Below are 16,300 nucleotides of genomic sequence, written 5' to 3'. Positions count from 1 at the left end.
CCTCAGTCCGCCTCTCAGACTCCCCTCGCAGGTTTAGAAACGCTGATTTCCTCGGAGGGAAAAACGCTGAAAGAAAGACTGACCCCAAAAGAGACGAAGAAAGAACCCCGGGACACCGCGTCACACGTCCGCCTCCAACCCTCCTCAGCACGTTTTAAACAGGCGGCTTTTATTCAGCTCCCAGATCTGCTTCTCTGCCAGGGAGATGAGATGATTTTCACCTGCTTTTATTAAAAATGGGCTCAAATGAAACGTCGCCTTTCTTGACACAGACACAGCAGCTTTAACATACAGACAAATAAATACCAGAGACAGAGACAGAGACAGAGACAGAGCGCGCTGGGAACAAGTGGGATTATCTCAGAACAACTGGACGAATTTTCACCCGTCTGAAAAAAAACAGAAACACATTTTTAGGGCCAGATGTGAACAGACACGACTTGTTCATGAAGAAAAGTGGAACACAGTGAAGAACATCATACTCTACTCATACATAGCTCAAAAATCTCATTTTCCTTAAAACAAGCCTGTGGGTTGAGATAATTTTATGCTTCTGACTCAAATCAATCAATATCTTCTCCTATAGAGTCTCTTCTTGTTTTTTACTGCAGAGTTCTGCTTTGTTCTGGCTCGTGTCGATGCAGAACCAGTTTGATTAATCGACCAGAAAGGTTGAAAATGATTTATTTTCAGACTTGAATATGAGAGAATATGATGGATTATTGTTTGCAGCCGTTTGGTCTGTTATAGAGTCAAAAATAAAAGGTTGAGATAATTTCACATTTTCAATACGAATCATCTTAAATTCATAAATCTTTTGGTTCTGGTGAGATATTTGTCTTTTCTTATTTCTCGATGTTGACACTCAACTCTATAAAATATCTGAAACAACAGAAGCTGCACAGAGAACGAGATCGATCATCCGACCAGAGACTCTGAAATTTATTTAGTTTTAAGAAACAAAATCAGGTTTTTAATTAGGAACAAACGGAGCGTCTGCAGTGGATCACTGAGGTCCGGCTCCCGTCCTGAAGTGTTACATATTTCTTGAACCAGACGTATTTTAATGTCTCCATATCACTCAGCTTGTTTCAGTAGTCTTCTTGAATCATTTTCTTGACACGGATGCAGAAACAGGATTATTTTGTTTCAAGACACATTTCAGAAAACATTCCTGAGTCGAGGGGAAGCTGAGAACAAGAGGGATTATCTCACCCCGCTGGCAGAAAAGCACGTTTTTTAAGGCTGAATATGAGACGAAGTGACTTGTTAAGTGGGATTTTGTTTGCGGCCGACGGACCGAGTGTGAAAAAAGCGGCGGAGGAAACGTCGGTGGAGGACGGTGTGAGCGGGTCAGGAAGCTGAAACGCTGCACTGGGCTGTGAGGAATGTTGGTATGTGGCTCCAACGAACATCCAGAGCCGCCGAGCTGCAGATCCACTGTGGAATGTGTGTGTGTGTGTGTGTGTGTGTGTGTGTGTGTGTGTGTGTGTGTGTGTGTGTGTGTGGAGACTGAACACATCATCCGTCCAGCAGCCGCTCGTCGTCCTAATAACCGCCCGAGGACACACACAAACAGAAACACATCTCAGCGCGAACAGAAACCACAAATAACAAAAGGCGGCGTTCTCGGCCGTCCTGGAGTGAGATTTCAGAGCTGCAGGTTGGCTGCAGAGCGGCTGGAGGCGCTTTTGGAGACAAACCCGTTCGCCTGGACCGTCTCCAAGAAGAAACAATGTGCTGTATTCAGACCCCTTGACAAGGGAGGGTGAACAATGTTATATAAAAAAAAAAAGCATTGCAGCTGGCGCTCTAATGCACAGCCTGTAGATATAGTTTCCTCTTTAGTGTGAGAGCTCACACACAAGATTTGACTTAAAGATTTTCTGCTGGAAAAAACTCCTGAACTTCCTGTATTTTTTAAAATATTTAACCCAGAACCTCCAGCTGAACCTCCCAAAATAAAAGAAGCTCAAACTTAATATTTCTCCTCATGTTCAGCCTCAAAGCAACAGAATTCATCTCCCAACAAGTACAGAGTGTTTCACAGCCGACAGATCTTCTTCTTCCTCGGTGCCCGAGAGCTCCTTTATTGTCTACAAACTGTTAACTGGTGTGGATTAAACCGCAGCTGAAAATAGTCCTCGATTAATGCCTGTCCTCCTGATACAGTAACATTTCATATGTTAATAAAACTGTATATGTGAGAGGAGTTCTGGGCTCGGAGTGTCCACAGTGTGGAGAGACGGACCGACATGTTGTTGGTTTGAGTCTGAACATGAGAATAATTAACGGAAGAAAAATTAAAATGACTCCAGCCGTATCTATTCATCGTACGTTTAACTTGTAGGTCGTCTCCTCACAAAAATCGACTTCTTTCTAGAGTTTTCCAGAAATGAGCGTCATCGTCACAGAATAAGATCGACTGCTGCACCAGAATCAAGAAAACACGTGTGATTTTAGGAAAGTCTTGATTTATGTTTTCTGAAGTGAATCTGCTTCTTTGAACTATTATCTTCTTAATCTTTATTCTGTAAAAGGATCCCAGTTATGTTCAGATGTGTAGCTGCTAACAAATCACGAAAAATTACACTTGATCCGAGAAAATTCTTGAACGAAGTCGATGTGTTTAAAAACAAGAAGGAAATCTGAAGTGAACCGTTTTCGTTCTGAACTTCAGGATCCAATAAGCTTCCAGAGTCGTCACTAACGTCACAATGTTTGTTTGTGATTCTTAAAACGACAATGTTTTAGTGTTCGTAATCGTATCGTCCGTGAATTTGTTTCAGTGCAAGTGAAAATATCCGTTTCCAACAGAAATCAACTTGTTTCGAGAGTTTTTCCAGAAATAAGCATCAGTGTCTTGAGAATAACAGAATAACATCGATGCTGCACGAGAATCAAGAAAATTTACACTTGATTCAAGAAAATTCTTAACAGAAGTTGATTTGTGTCCAAAAAAAATCAAATTTTTCCTCAAACAACTAGAAAATCTGAAGAGAATCTTTTCTTTCAGCTGTTTTCATGATTCTTGTTTTTTCACAAAATGTTTGTTGTAGACTAAAAATCTCCCCACACAGTAAAAATATATCGGCTGAGTTTTCCAGAAGTCAGTGTTTTGAAAAACACTGAAAAACATCGATGCTGCACGAGAATCAAGAAAACTCTCGAATGAATTTGGTTTGTGTTGAAAAAAAGTCAAAATTTCCTCCAAACAAGAAGAAAAATCTGAAGAGAATCTTTCCTTTTAACTGTCTTTTAACCAGCAGACGACAGCTTCTGTTTTTATTCACACATCTTTTAGTAAAAAGTAAAAAAAAATGCCCACGCAATAAAAATATATAGACGTGTCTCCAACAGGAACCAGTCTGTCTCAGGACGGCTTCACATGGACGCTGCACACGAGGCAAGAAAATTCAATTTGATTCATGAGAGTCCTGAATTCTTGATTCAAGTTGATTTATGTCCAAAAAAAGTAAAAGTTAGTGAATCAGCTTCTTTCTCTTTTTCATGATTCTTGAAACCAGCAGATGACAGTTGACGGACTTTTGTCCTAAAAAAAATAAATAAAAGTGAAATAAAGTCTCTGACGCTGTGAAAACATTTCAGTGTGTTTGAGGAGTTTTCCAGACGTGTCTGTGTCTTTAAATGTTCAACTTTAAGGACTCAGAAGTGACCTGATAAGGCGGCTGTTGCAGTGTGTGTGTGTGTGTGTGTGTGTGTGCGCGCGTGTGTGTGTGTGTGTGTGTGTGTCAGTATCCACATGCCACCCCAGTCGGAGGCATTTGCACGTATCGAGATGTGTGTGAGTCTCTTTGATCTATGAATAGTCGAGTGTTTTTTTTTTCAATACGTGGCTCAGGAGGAGGAGGAGGAGGAGGAGGAGGAGGAGGAGGGAGACAGGGGGAGGGCCTCCAGCCTCCCTCTGTCTCCCCCCTCCTCCTCCCTCTGTCTCCCCCCTCCATCCCGTCCTGCTCAGTAACCCTCTGAGGGGTTTTATCCAAATAAGAAATGTTCCATGAAGATGTTTTCTGTCCGTCTGTGTTCTCTCTGTTCTTTTTCCTCCATCGTTGTTCCTCGATGATGAAACCGCTCGGCTGTTTTTCTTTCTCTCCGTCTGTGTTTAGACGGAAAAACTGAAATGACAGGTTTCACAGACGAGCCTCCAAACCCTGCAAACCAAACAAAAACATATTTATAGGACCATATCAGTGTTTTTTACGTGTTGCTGCAGAATTTATAGACACACGAATCACGACTTGTTTCGTCCTGACAGCCGCTGTTTTCCATTTATTTCCTCGTCGCATCAACGTCACTCTTATTTTAAGTACAAATTCACACGTGTGCTGGTATAAAAAATAAAGACCTGACAGAAAAGTGCTGATGGAAGTTTCATAGTTTCACTAAACAGAGTTGCAGCATTCTGCTAAACAACTGAAGAAGATGGAGACTTGATTTAAAACAGAGAAACAACCAAAGAAACATCAGATGTCTCCAAACAGCTCGTCTGCTGTGATCACTGCAGAAGAGAAGAGCTCACACTGATCTGAAGCAACACAATCACCAGAAGAACTGTTGGCAAAGTACGCCACTGCAAACCACAGATGTGTTTTTATGTTGCAACTTTTAATTTGATGTTGTCACTACGCTGTGTTTGTATTATTTACTTGGTTAGGATTCAGAAAAGATCGCGTTCTGTCTCCACAAACACGGCTGGAAAATGTCTCCAACAGGTTTCGAATGTCCAAACGTTGAAGCACAGACCTGAACTGTGGTCACTGCCTCGTCTCCCGTCCACCTGCTGATATGAAAGTTCAGTAACAAACATGTAATCTGAATGTGATCTGACACATTTTGGAGACATCAGGATGTGGCTCACAGCTCATGACACGAACAAACATATCTGTGGTTTACAGAAGATTTAATCCTGGTGACTGGGCTGTCTGAGGGCGCAAACACGGCTGGAAAATGTCCCGACGTCTCATCAAAAATATCAGGTGGTTTCTCACTTACAGATGTCGATACGCTGTCTCATATTTGTGAACGTAGAATTCCAACATTTTATTCTGGCTCTTCCTCGTCGTACGGCCGTGACGTGTTGGAACAACACTGATGCTCATTTCTAGAAAAGTCTTGAAACAAGCAGAAAGTTCACTCAACAGAAATGAATTCAAAATCTTTTTATGGTTTTAAACACGTGTGAGCTCAGAGAGGACGAATGCGTCGTTGTAAGAATATTCAAAACATTAAAAATCATAATTTCAAGGTTTGACAGGAAGCTGCTCACCTCACTGACCTGACAGGTTATCAGCTGTAATCACATTTAAACTGGAAGCTCTCCTTCTCCGTCATGTTCCCACCGACAGTATAACTCCACCACTAAATGCTTTCATCCGTTAAGATGTGTGGATGTTTGGTTCTGCTCCTCTGGTCTTTGTGTTGGACCATAAACAGCTGATTCTTCTGGGTTTCTCAGTCTGACGTGTTCATTTCTCGTTCAGCCCGTCTGGATGAGCCTGGTTTCGTGGTGGTTTTGGGGTTTGGAGGAGGAGAGCAGACGTAACCAACACTAAATTGGGTCTAATCCACAACATGCTGTCTAACCACATTCCCACCTTAATAACTAACCGAGCAGCCAAAAGCCACATAGTGCACCTTTAATACACCTTAAGTCCTGCACATGATCAGCTGATCTGAGAGCAGCAGGGCTGTTGTTCGTGTTTGTGGCTGCGCGTGTTGGTCGGGGAGGTTTTCCACTTGGACTTAGACCACTCACAGATTTCCACAGACTCCTCATAGACCACTACAGACCACCTCAGACCACCTCAGACCTCTACAGACCACTACAGACCACCTCAGACCACCTCAGACCACTACAGACCACTACAGACCACCTCAGACCACCTCAGACCACTACAGACCCTAACTGACCCACATTCAGACCTGAGACTGGAGGCGAGACAGGCTGTCATTAACCAGCTGATTGTTGTTGATTATTGATTATTGAGATGACTGGTTTGTGTTCTGCTTCACTTCGTTGATTTATTTTTTCTTCCTTTCATTCGTGCTTCTTTCTTTCCTGTTCTCCATCTTTCTTCCGTTTGTATTTGAAACTTTACTTTTTGTCTTTTATTGATTCCTCTGTTCTTTCATTCCTTCTGTTTGCTTTACTTCTCTTCTTTTCTTCCTGATTTCTTTTTGTTCACCTTTTTTCCTTCATTACTTCTTTGTTCACTACTTTTTCTCTCCGTCTTTCTTAGTTTTCTTCTTTGTGTTGTTCCTTTTCTCTTCCTTTGTTCCCTCTGCTTTCTTCTTTTCTTCTGTTTCCTCTGTTTCCATGCTTTCTTCCTGCCTTTCTTTCTTGTCGTTCCGTCTTTCGTTGTTTTTTATCTTTACTTCCATCTCCTTCCTGTCTTTCCTCCTCTGATGTAAAAGCACTGAAATTTGCAGATCATTTGTGTCGTGTGTAAAACAACTGAATACTACTGAGAGTTGGTTGGAATGATCTCACCACACCAGCATCCTTTAAGAAAACAACAGTTTTAAGAGTTCTCCACCACACGTCCTTATTACTCATTATTAACTCTTGTTTGTGCAGCCGAACTTTGTTCAGAGTTCAGTCAAATGAACAGAATGAACTGAAAAGCTGAGTTGTGAATGTTTCTGAACATCATGTAGCTTCATGGAACAACGTGATACCAACACGTGACACTGTTAGACAGAGACGAACAAGATGACTTACTTTAAAGTTAATAACAGATGGAAACTGTATTGTTTGATGTGTTGGATGAATGTTTGCATTAACTCGTCGGTGCTTCACCTTCTCACCACGTCTCTATCTTCTCTCCGTCCCTCAGGATGAATTCCATCCTTTCATCGAAGCCCTGCTGCCCCACGTCCGGGCCTTCGCCTACACATGGTTCAACCTGCAGGCCCGCAAGAGGAAGTACTTCAAGAAGCACGAGAAGCGCATGTCCAAGGAGGAGGAGCGCGCCGTGAAGGACGAGCTGCTCAGCGAGAAGCCCGAGGTCAAGCAGAAGTGGGCGTCGCGCCTCCTGGCCAAACTGCGCAAGGACATCCGGCCCGAGTTCAGGGAGGACTTTGTGCTGACGGTGACGGGGAAGAAGGCGCCGTGCTGCGTGCTGTCCAACCCCGACCAGAAGGGCAAGATGAGGAGGATCGACTGCCTGCGCCAGGCAGACAAAGTGTGGAGGCTGGACCTGGTCATGGTGATTTTATTCAAAGGGATTCCCCTCGAAAGTACTGACGGGGAGAGGCTGGTAAAGTCTCCTCAGTGTTCGAACCCCAGTCTGTGTGTGCAGCCGCATCACATTGGAGTTTCAGTCAAGGAGCTGGATCTCTACCTGGCCTACTTCGTGCACGCAGGTCAGTCCCAGTCTCTTCTTCGTGTGTGTGTGTGTGTGTGTGTGTGATGCTGAGCTGCTGGTTGTTGCAGCTCTCTGTTTGTTCTGTGTGAACGTCACAGCGACACTGAACACAACATGTGAAGCTCCTGGTGCCTCGTGGCTTCACATCACTTCTCTGGTGTTGAGTTTGCAGCTGAAGCTCCTGTAGCCGTTCATAGTTTATAGATTCTGACTGAAGTTGACTGAAAACCCAAACCTGAGTCAGAGGAAGTTTGTGTGTTCATTGTGGATGTGTGCTGTATTTAAGGGTTGTTGCAGAATCAGGACTTTGTGTTTCCAACAGCGTTGCCCGATGTACGATAATTTTGCTCTCCATACGATGTACGATCAATAATATCAAATGAATGTAGTGGAGAGGAAGTATGAAATAGATAAATAAAAGTAAAGTACCTCAAAGAACAGTACTTGAGTAAATGGTTTTGTTGACCCAGAGCCTACGCTGTCTCATCTCAGATCATTTCATGATCAGATTAGCAAAAGAAACAGGAATCTTATGTCTCTCCTGACGTCTTTTCAGCCCGTCCTGATTGCTGTAAGCGATGATGACGCCAGTTGTGGTTCGATAGTTTCGCATTTCCCATCTGGAAACGCTGCTCCTGATGACTGATGACTCAAATCATCAACTTTTAGGAGGCAGCCAAACTTTGTGCAGCTCTGTCGCAGTGAAATGTGTGTTTTACAGACTGAACCGGCCCGAGAGTGTGAAAGACACCGCTACGTGGCCAACATTATCAAACACATCAGTATATCTGTTTATTCTGGCTGATTCTTCTCAGTAAATGTCAACTGAAACATGCCAAAGATTTATTCGAGGTGTCTTCCAGAGAAAGATTTTGATGGTTGACCTCCGTCGTTACTGATCAGTGTGTAATCATGAAATTCTCCTGAGAGCATCACGTGAACGTTAGCTCAGCCTGTTTGGCTTTTTCCTTCATGTTGTCTTCGTTTGTCTCAGAAGTTCTTGTTTCTGAAGGAGTTTGGATAAATTCAGTCATTTTTTAAGGGACTGACTGATTATCAGTCTGATCCAACATTCAGCATTTTCCTGATTATTGATGGATTTTTTGGTCTGATTGCTGATAAAATAAGTTAATTTAAAAGGCAGTACCTAACCTCTGATGAAACCACCTGTCTGTCTGTAGCCAACACGCCGTGGCCCCGCCCACAGCACTTTCTGATTGGTTGAATGTAACAAGTTCAAGTCTGTCAACACTGAATATCTGAAATCTGCATAGTAACTCAAGTAATCAAATAAACATAGCAGAGTGAAAAAATGGAAATACTCAAGTGAAGTACATGTAGATTAAAATTGTAAATTAGTTATTTTAATTATTATTTTAAAATATCTATAATCTTTCTCTTTGATTACTAATTATAAGCCCTGAAAAACCCAAATGGGCTGATCGGTTTTGACTTCATGAGCAGGTGACATCAGCTGATCTATAACGTTATTTAAATACAAGACGCAGGTCGAGGAGCTGCAACAACTTCTGAAAATTACTTCTTATTTTTCATGAGGAAAAAAAAAAGGTCATATCTTTATGAATAAAATTGAGACGGTCTGACAGAAGAGATGATCAGTGTCCTTTAAATATCAGATTTAAACTCAGTCGATGAAACTTGTTTATCTGTTAGTTTGAGGATGAAATCCATCTTCCTCTCACAGAAGCTGCTCCGAGTCTCTGAGACAAACACGTTATCTGCTGCAGACAGCCATCATGTCATCAGCGGTCAGTAAAGCAGAGGAAACTGAACCTCTGTGAGCAGAGCGGCTCGGTGGCACACACCTTTCAGGACCACTCGCTCCGTTGCAAGAAAAAAAACACAATTATCTCTGCGGTGATTGCTCAGCATGTTTCCTGATTTCCGGCTGATTCCACGGGAAAATAATTTGGCTGGTTGGAATATTTGTGCGAGCAGCAGCGAGCGGTGGCCGAGGCATGTAGAGGAGACGTTTGGCAGCCGCTCTGAATACTTGGCACGCAGCGCAGCAGCTAAGTTTGTTGGAGTTTTCTTGACAAAGGAGGACAGCTTCCAGATATTCGGCTGAAACCATCCACAAGATCCACTTTCAGATTCCTTCAGCAGCCAGACGGGAGTCACTCTCATAACTAAATATGTCCTCCCATCGTTTCTGTCTGAGCTGCAGTTAAAGGCTGAAACTAACGGTTATTTTCATTGTCAATAAATCTGTCGACGTGTCGTCGCGTGGTGAAATATGTCGATCAGTGTTTCGTCCTCAAATCTCTTGTTTTGTCCACAAAGCAAAGATCTTGAGTTGACTGTGATACAGGAGGAGAGACGCCAGAACATATTCACATTTAACAAGCAGACATCAGAGCTTTTACTTTTTTGTCCTTAATAAATAACTCAAACTAATCAATAATATAATCAAAATAGTTAATTAATTTACTAGATGACAAGTAATAGATAAATGTTAGCAGCTCCAGTGGCTTTCTGGTATTTTCTAAATTAAATAAAATGTCAGCTCTGGACCGTGAGGTCCATTTAGCAGCTGTTCACATGATCATCAGCAGGTGCAGAAGTCCTTAAAGTCGAGTTTTAAGCTTTTAAAGTGATCATAAAAATAGAAATTTGAATGAAGATCAGAAGAAATGCTTCCAAACGCTGTGATTGTACTTTCCTGTTTCAAGATGCAGACGCTCATTACTGGAAAAACTTAATACAGTTGTTTTTTCATTTTTTTGTTGTTGAGAAAATATTTGTTTAGACTTGAACCACAGTCAGAAATTATTCAAATAAAAACCAACATTTTCACTGCGTACAGACATGACGTCAGGAGCTCAATGTTTTCTTTAACATTTGGTGAAAAAAGTGTTTTTAATTGCTCTCGTCGTGTTTTTGTGGAGGTAAAGTTTCAGCTGTGATCCGTCAGCAGACACAAACACTGTGGAAAGATCTCTGGACCTTAATTACAATCCTTTCCTCTGACAGACTCGCAGACTGCAGCCTCTCGGGCCTCCTCTGAGTGTTTTCAGTGTGCGGTCGCAGTGATCAGCTGCCTGCAGCTTCACACTGAGCTCCTTCAGTCCGTCTGGACGCCGCTGCAGCCGCTGCTCTGTGGTGTCATTTTGAGTCGAGGGTCTTTTCGCTCGACTGGTTCTCGGCTGTGAGTTTGAATCCTTCAGTGAGGTTTACTTTGAATAAACTCGTTTCTCGATGCTTGTCATCGTGGGCACACAGAGGGGGATAATTAGTGGTGGACGCGGCGGTGATTCTGGAGAACATGTTTATGTTTTAATTTTCTCTTTCGCTAAATTTAGGTTTTCTGCTGGAACAACTTTTACCACCCAGATCAGAGTGTTGAAGTCTTTTCATCACACGCAGGATTTGTCTCTTTTGAAGGAGGTGAGAGGGAGACGACTCAGGCTGGACGCCCACAGAGCTGCCTCCCCCTGCCTCCCCCCTCTCCCCCCTCTGCCCCCTGCCTCCCCCTGCCTCCCCCTGCTCTGGATGCAGGATCAGGTTTCTTCCTGCCTCTTATTTAAGGCAGCGGAGCTTTTCTGGAGCGGCGGCGTTGATTAAAAGCCTTGTGAAGGCAGACTGACCTCAGGACTGGCAGGCCGGAGGCGGGGTCTGTCAGGGCGGCCCGAGTCGGTAATTAAATTCATCCCGTACCACTGAGTCAGGGTGGGGGGGGTGAAGACCAACAGTGTTGCCAGTAGAAACCGCAGCGTACTACCAACCATTTATTATTTAATCCTCTGAGTGTTCAGCTGCAGCTCGTCATCGTGAACCAACCTCAAAGACGAAGACATGAAATGTGGCTTCATTTTTGTTCCTTTTCACAGCTGTGTGTTGTGTCGCAGTGTTTACACTGAGGGTTTTTGTCTCAGGTTGGAGGATATGATGCCTCAAGTCCTATTGTAACTCATTTTTTAAATTATCTCAAAGTTGTTTCGACTCTGAAAATTTTACTTTTTTAAGAAACTCTTTTGAAAGAATTTATCTGCCAAGTTGCAAAATAATGACACTTTATTAGTCTCACATAGCCAGACCTATTTCCACAGCACTCTGGCTGTGCCAATAATCATTCTGCTTTATTGGAAAAAACGCTGTGGCTCGTTTTGTTTTTCGTTAAACCAATCACAGTCTTCCTGGGCGGTGCCAAGCCCAGCATGCAGCGACGGTGCCCCTGCAAAAAAGTCTAGAGGGGAACTTAGTTTGAAGAGGCGAGACCAGGTCAGTGTTCGAGTAATTTGTCATTTTGCAGCTCGGAGGTTGTTGTTTGACGCGGGGACGCGGATTTTGAAAATGCTAACAGGTTTTTCATTTGCCTGATAAATGTCTATTATGGAAACGTCCCAACTTAGACAGTGTGCAGGAGTTTGCTTGCAACTCTTGGTCTCCTGGTCCTCCTCCTACACTCCTGCACACCCGGCTCATGAAATAGATGTGCAAAATATTTTTTCGGTCTGAGTCGTCTGTATGTAACCACCGGTGGGACAGGACGTGAGATCTGCTGTCTGGTGTCACAGCTTTTAGTCTCAAACTGACTTTTTATTCATGTTGCTCAGGACGTCTTTTTATGGACAAAAACTCAGCGAGACATCTTGGTTATAACTCGGCCAAATGAAGTTGAAGAGTTTTCCTGTCTGCTGCTGCTGTTGGTCATTTAAAACTTTAATATCAAGTTAAAGTCACCGTCTGGTTTCTTCTCTGTTGTGAGGATTTAGACCTGAAGACGTCACTGAACTGTGGGAACTCGTGATCAGTGTTTTTTGTATTTTCTGATTTTTAATAAACCGAATGATTAATCAATGATCAAAAAGACAATAATTCTCATGTGCAGCATTATCGTCACTGAACTTCAACAGTTATCTCCGACCGTGACAACTAATCTTCATATTTTCCACCAGCTTCGGTGCAGATCGACCTGAAAGTGACTCGGTTGATACACAGTTGAGGTAAACGCAGCGTGCACGTCTTCAGCTGGAAATACGGTAAACAGCTGAACAGGAAGTAACCACAGAGCGTCTGACAGGTGGAGCTTTTCAAATTAACACACTCTCCCTCACTGCAGACAACCATGGACACACACACACACACACACACACACAAGCACAGGCAGTGATCCTCCATTCATTGCTTGTAGTGTGTGTGTGTCCTCAGGAACAAGTTGAGGGGTCAAAGGTCGCCCTCCCCCACCCTCCCTCGTCCTCTCAGTGATTTACGAGCTCACCCCCGGCGGCAGCGGCGGGTGTCACTATCACAGGAACGCTCAACACGTGCTGAAAGGTCGTGACCCCTATCATCAGGCCGTTTAACCTCTAGGATAAACATCTCCCCCCTCATTAGCAGGCAGCGACAGCACACACACAAACACACACACACACACACACACACACACACACACACAGAGCAGGGGGGCGTGGTCAGAGCTGGTTGGCGGAGGCGTGCGGCTGGTCGTGAACAAAAGGTGGAAGAAGGTCGACTCCGACACTTCGTCTGTGATTTAGAAGCGTCGCAGGCGGAAATAAAGATGTTAACATTTATTACAGATGAGATAATATTTATGTGGGCAGTAAAGTCAATTAAACATAATTAGAGAAATGGAATCATAAAAGTTGGATAGAAACGAGAGTTGCATTAAAGTTAGTGGCTCTGCAGAGACGAGACGGTCCAGAGGAGGACGTCTCCGTCTGCTGATGTCTTTCTGTCCACGTCTTTAACTCGACGTTTGGATTCAGAGCTGACGGAGGCAGAAAGAGAAGAACACAAGTCTTAATATTTCTCTTCATGTTCTGACTCAAACCAGCAGTGAATTTAGCTCCTAACATGTATTGTGTGTATCACAGCCTGATATATCGCCTGCCTCTGGACCACAGAGCTTCATTGTTGTCCAAAAACTATTAAAAACACATCAGTGAGTCACAAACGAGCACCAAATGTGGATTTAATCCGCCGCTGTAAAATAATCCCCAAAGATGTCCTGCTGATACAGAAACGCTTTATACATCTGTTTTAAGAAACACAATGTGGTCAGAAGTACAAGAAAATAATTGAGTGAAAAACTCAGTAGGAAATAATATGAAGTAGAATAAAATGGTAGTATTAGTATTAATACTTCAAAACTCAGAACAGAGTATGATTAAGTATCAGCACTCTCATCTGTTGTAAAGTTAAATAAAGTTATTATCTCCGTCGTATGTAGAAAGACAAAGTCATAAATTACTCTCATGATCATTTTGCAACTCAATAATGTAAATGACATGTTTGTTAACCAGCAGCAGCTGTCTGTGAACACGTCTGTTTGAACTGATCCAACCATTGAACCAGTAACCAAAACATCACCAGACTCCCTTAACAAATGTAGTGATTTTAAGAGTTGTTGAGTTAAAACAAACTTTATAAACTGTGTGAAACTCTGTCTCTGACTGATTCTGACTTATTTGTTCCTTCTTGTAAATTCAGCAAATGTTCTTCATGAACTTCTTTCTGTCTTTGAGTAGAAACATGGAGTCTGTTTGTCCCAGTGATGGACGGGTTTGTTTCATACAGAGCAGGAAGTGACATCAGACACACACCAGGTCTGAATCAGTGTTGTGAGCGAGCTAATATTCAGGACCGGTTCTGGGTTTCTGTGAATGTTAAAGCAGACGGGGTCACTTCCGGTTTTCCATTTACAGACTTTCACAGTTTTTTACTTTAACAGTTTTATGACAAACTGCAACTTTCTCGAATTGTAATCTTGTCTTTCAAGTTGACAAACATCGTATGTGTAATTCATGGAACAAAAACTCGTCTCGTCGTTGACTAATGTACATATTTTTTCTGATGGGCGTCCACCAGTCGAGGCGGGACTTCACCTCTCTATTTGGTTTCATTAACTTGAGACTTTGTTATTGCTGCTGTCCATCTTCTGTGTCGGGTCATGTTGAGGTGTAGCGTGTAGATGGAGGATGTAGACGTGTTGCTGTGATTGGTCGGAGCGGCGACTGTTTCTTGAGAAAGTTTCTGCAGCAGCACAATTGGAGGATATCAGTGTGTCGGGGAGATAACGAGCCGCCGGTCCAACCTACAGAACGTGAAGGCCGTTAGATATTTATCTTCCCGTCACCTTATACGACCCTGCAGGGTTGATACCAAGCAAACAGCCAGTGTGTGTGTGTGTGTGTGTGTGGGTGTGTGTGTGTGTGTGTGTGTGTAAAGACGTCTGACCCACTTCCCTCCGTCCTCCTGAGCTCTTAAAGAGATTTGGAGCTTCGTCTCTGAACTAGTTAGTGACCAGCCGTCCTCTGCACCAAAACTACACGCCAGACTCCATCTTTGACTTCCTGCAGCTGCCACGCCGTCACTACACAGCTGACACACACACACACACACACACACACACACACACACACTCTCATATAAACCTCATCACCTCCATCATTCAAACTCTTGTAATATTTTGGGGAAATGCGCATAAATCGGTGCATATAAACATCTAGCATGAAAAAAAAATTCTTCTTCTTCTCTTCCCGCTGCTGCTCAGTCGTCATGTGGATCTGTTTAAGGCGAGCTTGGCGTAAAAACCACAGACTCTGTTGTGGTTCCTGAACTACACACTGTGACCACGGGAACACCCCCAACCCACCACACACACACACACACACACACACACACACACACACACACACACACACACACACACACACTGTAACATTTCGCTCAATTCATAAAAATAAACAGTGAGTTTGAGTTCAGACCAGTCTGACACAGAAGAAGAAACCAGGATAGAAAATCCAAACGATTAGAAGATGGCTCCACTGGAGATCGAAGTCAGAGTGACGTCTTCTAACCCTGACAAAGAAAAGCCGCAACAGCTGGAAAACGTTTGATGTTTTTGCTCGAAAAATTAGTTGATCAATTGATCAACTAATTTTTGCAGCTGCACACGTCACTATCAGTCACATACTGATATATTTTCTTTGACATATACAAGTGAAACAAAACTCAATTAATAACATTTCATAAAAAACGTCCTACATGTACCAAAACATTTGATGACGTGTTTAAGTAGCCAAACTTATCCTGAAGTGATTTTAGCAACACAAATATATATAATAAGTGTAAGATATAATAAGTTCAATAAGTGAAAGTAAAGGAAGTGAAAACGGATCAAAACTATGTGACGGTTCAGAGGATTTATAGACTGTGAGGAGCAACATGTCTGACTTCATGTTTTCTACGAAGAAGCAGCAAAAGCAAACGTGAAATATGAAACATTTAAACAGAAAACATCAACAGTTTCAGGCTCAGAGGCTTCAGGTCGGAGCCGTCAGCCTCCCCCTCCTCCCCCCTCCTCCCCCTCAGCGAGGCAGATATCAGCTGATCCCTCGGCGTGCGGCGTGGTAAAGTCAGGTAATCCGGTTTAAAGTGTATTGTCAACGCTGAGCTCTCTGCGGATTTCCCTGCAAATATTCCAGTTTGGAACATATTTCTGCTCTCGCAGCGACACGAGAGGCTGTTAGAGCCGACTGATCCCCGAACACGACGCAGACAAACAGCACGCGCACACACACACACACACACACACACACACACACAGATACACACACACACACACACACACACACACACACACTCTGCTCTGTTGATTTATGGCGTTGAACTTGAACTTGAACATTCAGAAAAATAATAAAGGAGTAAATTGAATTCTGTTTGTGCTGACGACTGGAGGTCTTCATGGGTCCAACATTTAGATTCAAACCCACCAGAACCCTTCCTGTGTGAAATAATATTCAAAATAACAGACCTGATACAAAACAGACCCGAGGACAGTCAGAACCACTTGGATTCACTTGACACATTGTCTTTGGTGGTCTAAAGGTGAATGAAGCGGCCGTGTGAGCAGGTCTTGGTCAGGT

General features: G+C 43.1%; 1 protein-coding gene across 3 annotated transcripts in view; it reads left to right on the top strand.

Moving 5' to 3' along the window:
* nfia (nuclear factor I/A) overlaps positions 1-16,300 on the top strand; it is a 127,137-nt gene that overhangs the window by 4,209 nt on the left and 106,628 nt on the right. For 2 of the 3 annotated variants that reach the window (XM_073475862.1, XM_073475860.1), the window contains exon 1: positions 5,049-7,386. In XM_073475862.1, the coding sequence (XP_073331963.1) occupies positions 6,792-7,386 (595 nt within the window). In that variant the 5' untranslated portion in view covers positions 5,049-6,791. Of the gene's footprint in view, positions 1-5,048; positions 7,387-16,300 lie in introns of those variants that run through there. The other variant, XM_073475861.1, reaches the window with a different exon arrangement.

This window comes from Pagrus major, chromosome 11 (genome assembly GCF_040436345.1).
Source record: "Pagrus major chromosome 11, Pma_NU_1.0".
Lineage (NCBI taxonomy): Eukaryota > Metazoa > Chordata > Actinopteri > Spariformes > Sparidae > Pagrus > Pagrus major.
The sequence above is the reverse complement of the archived record's forward strand: the minus strand, read 5'-3'. Positions and strand labels throughout refer to the sequence as shown.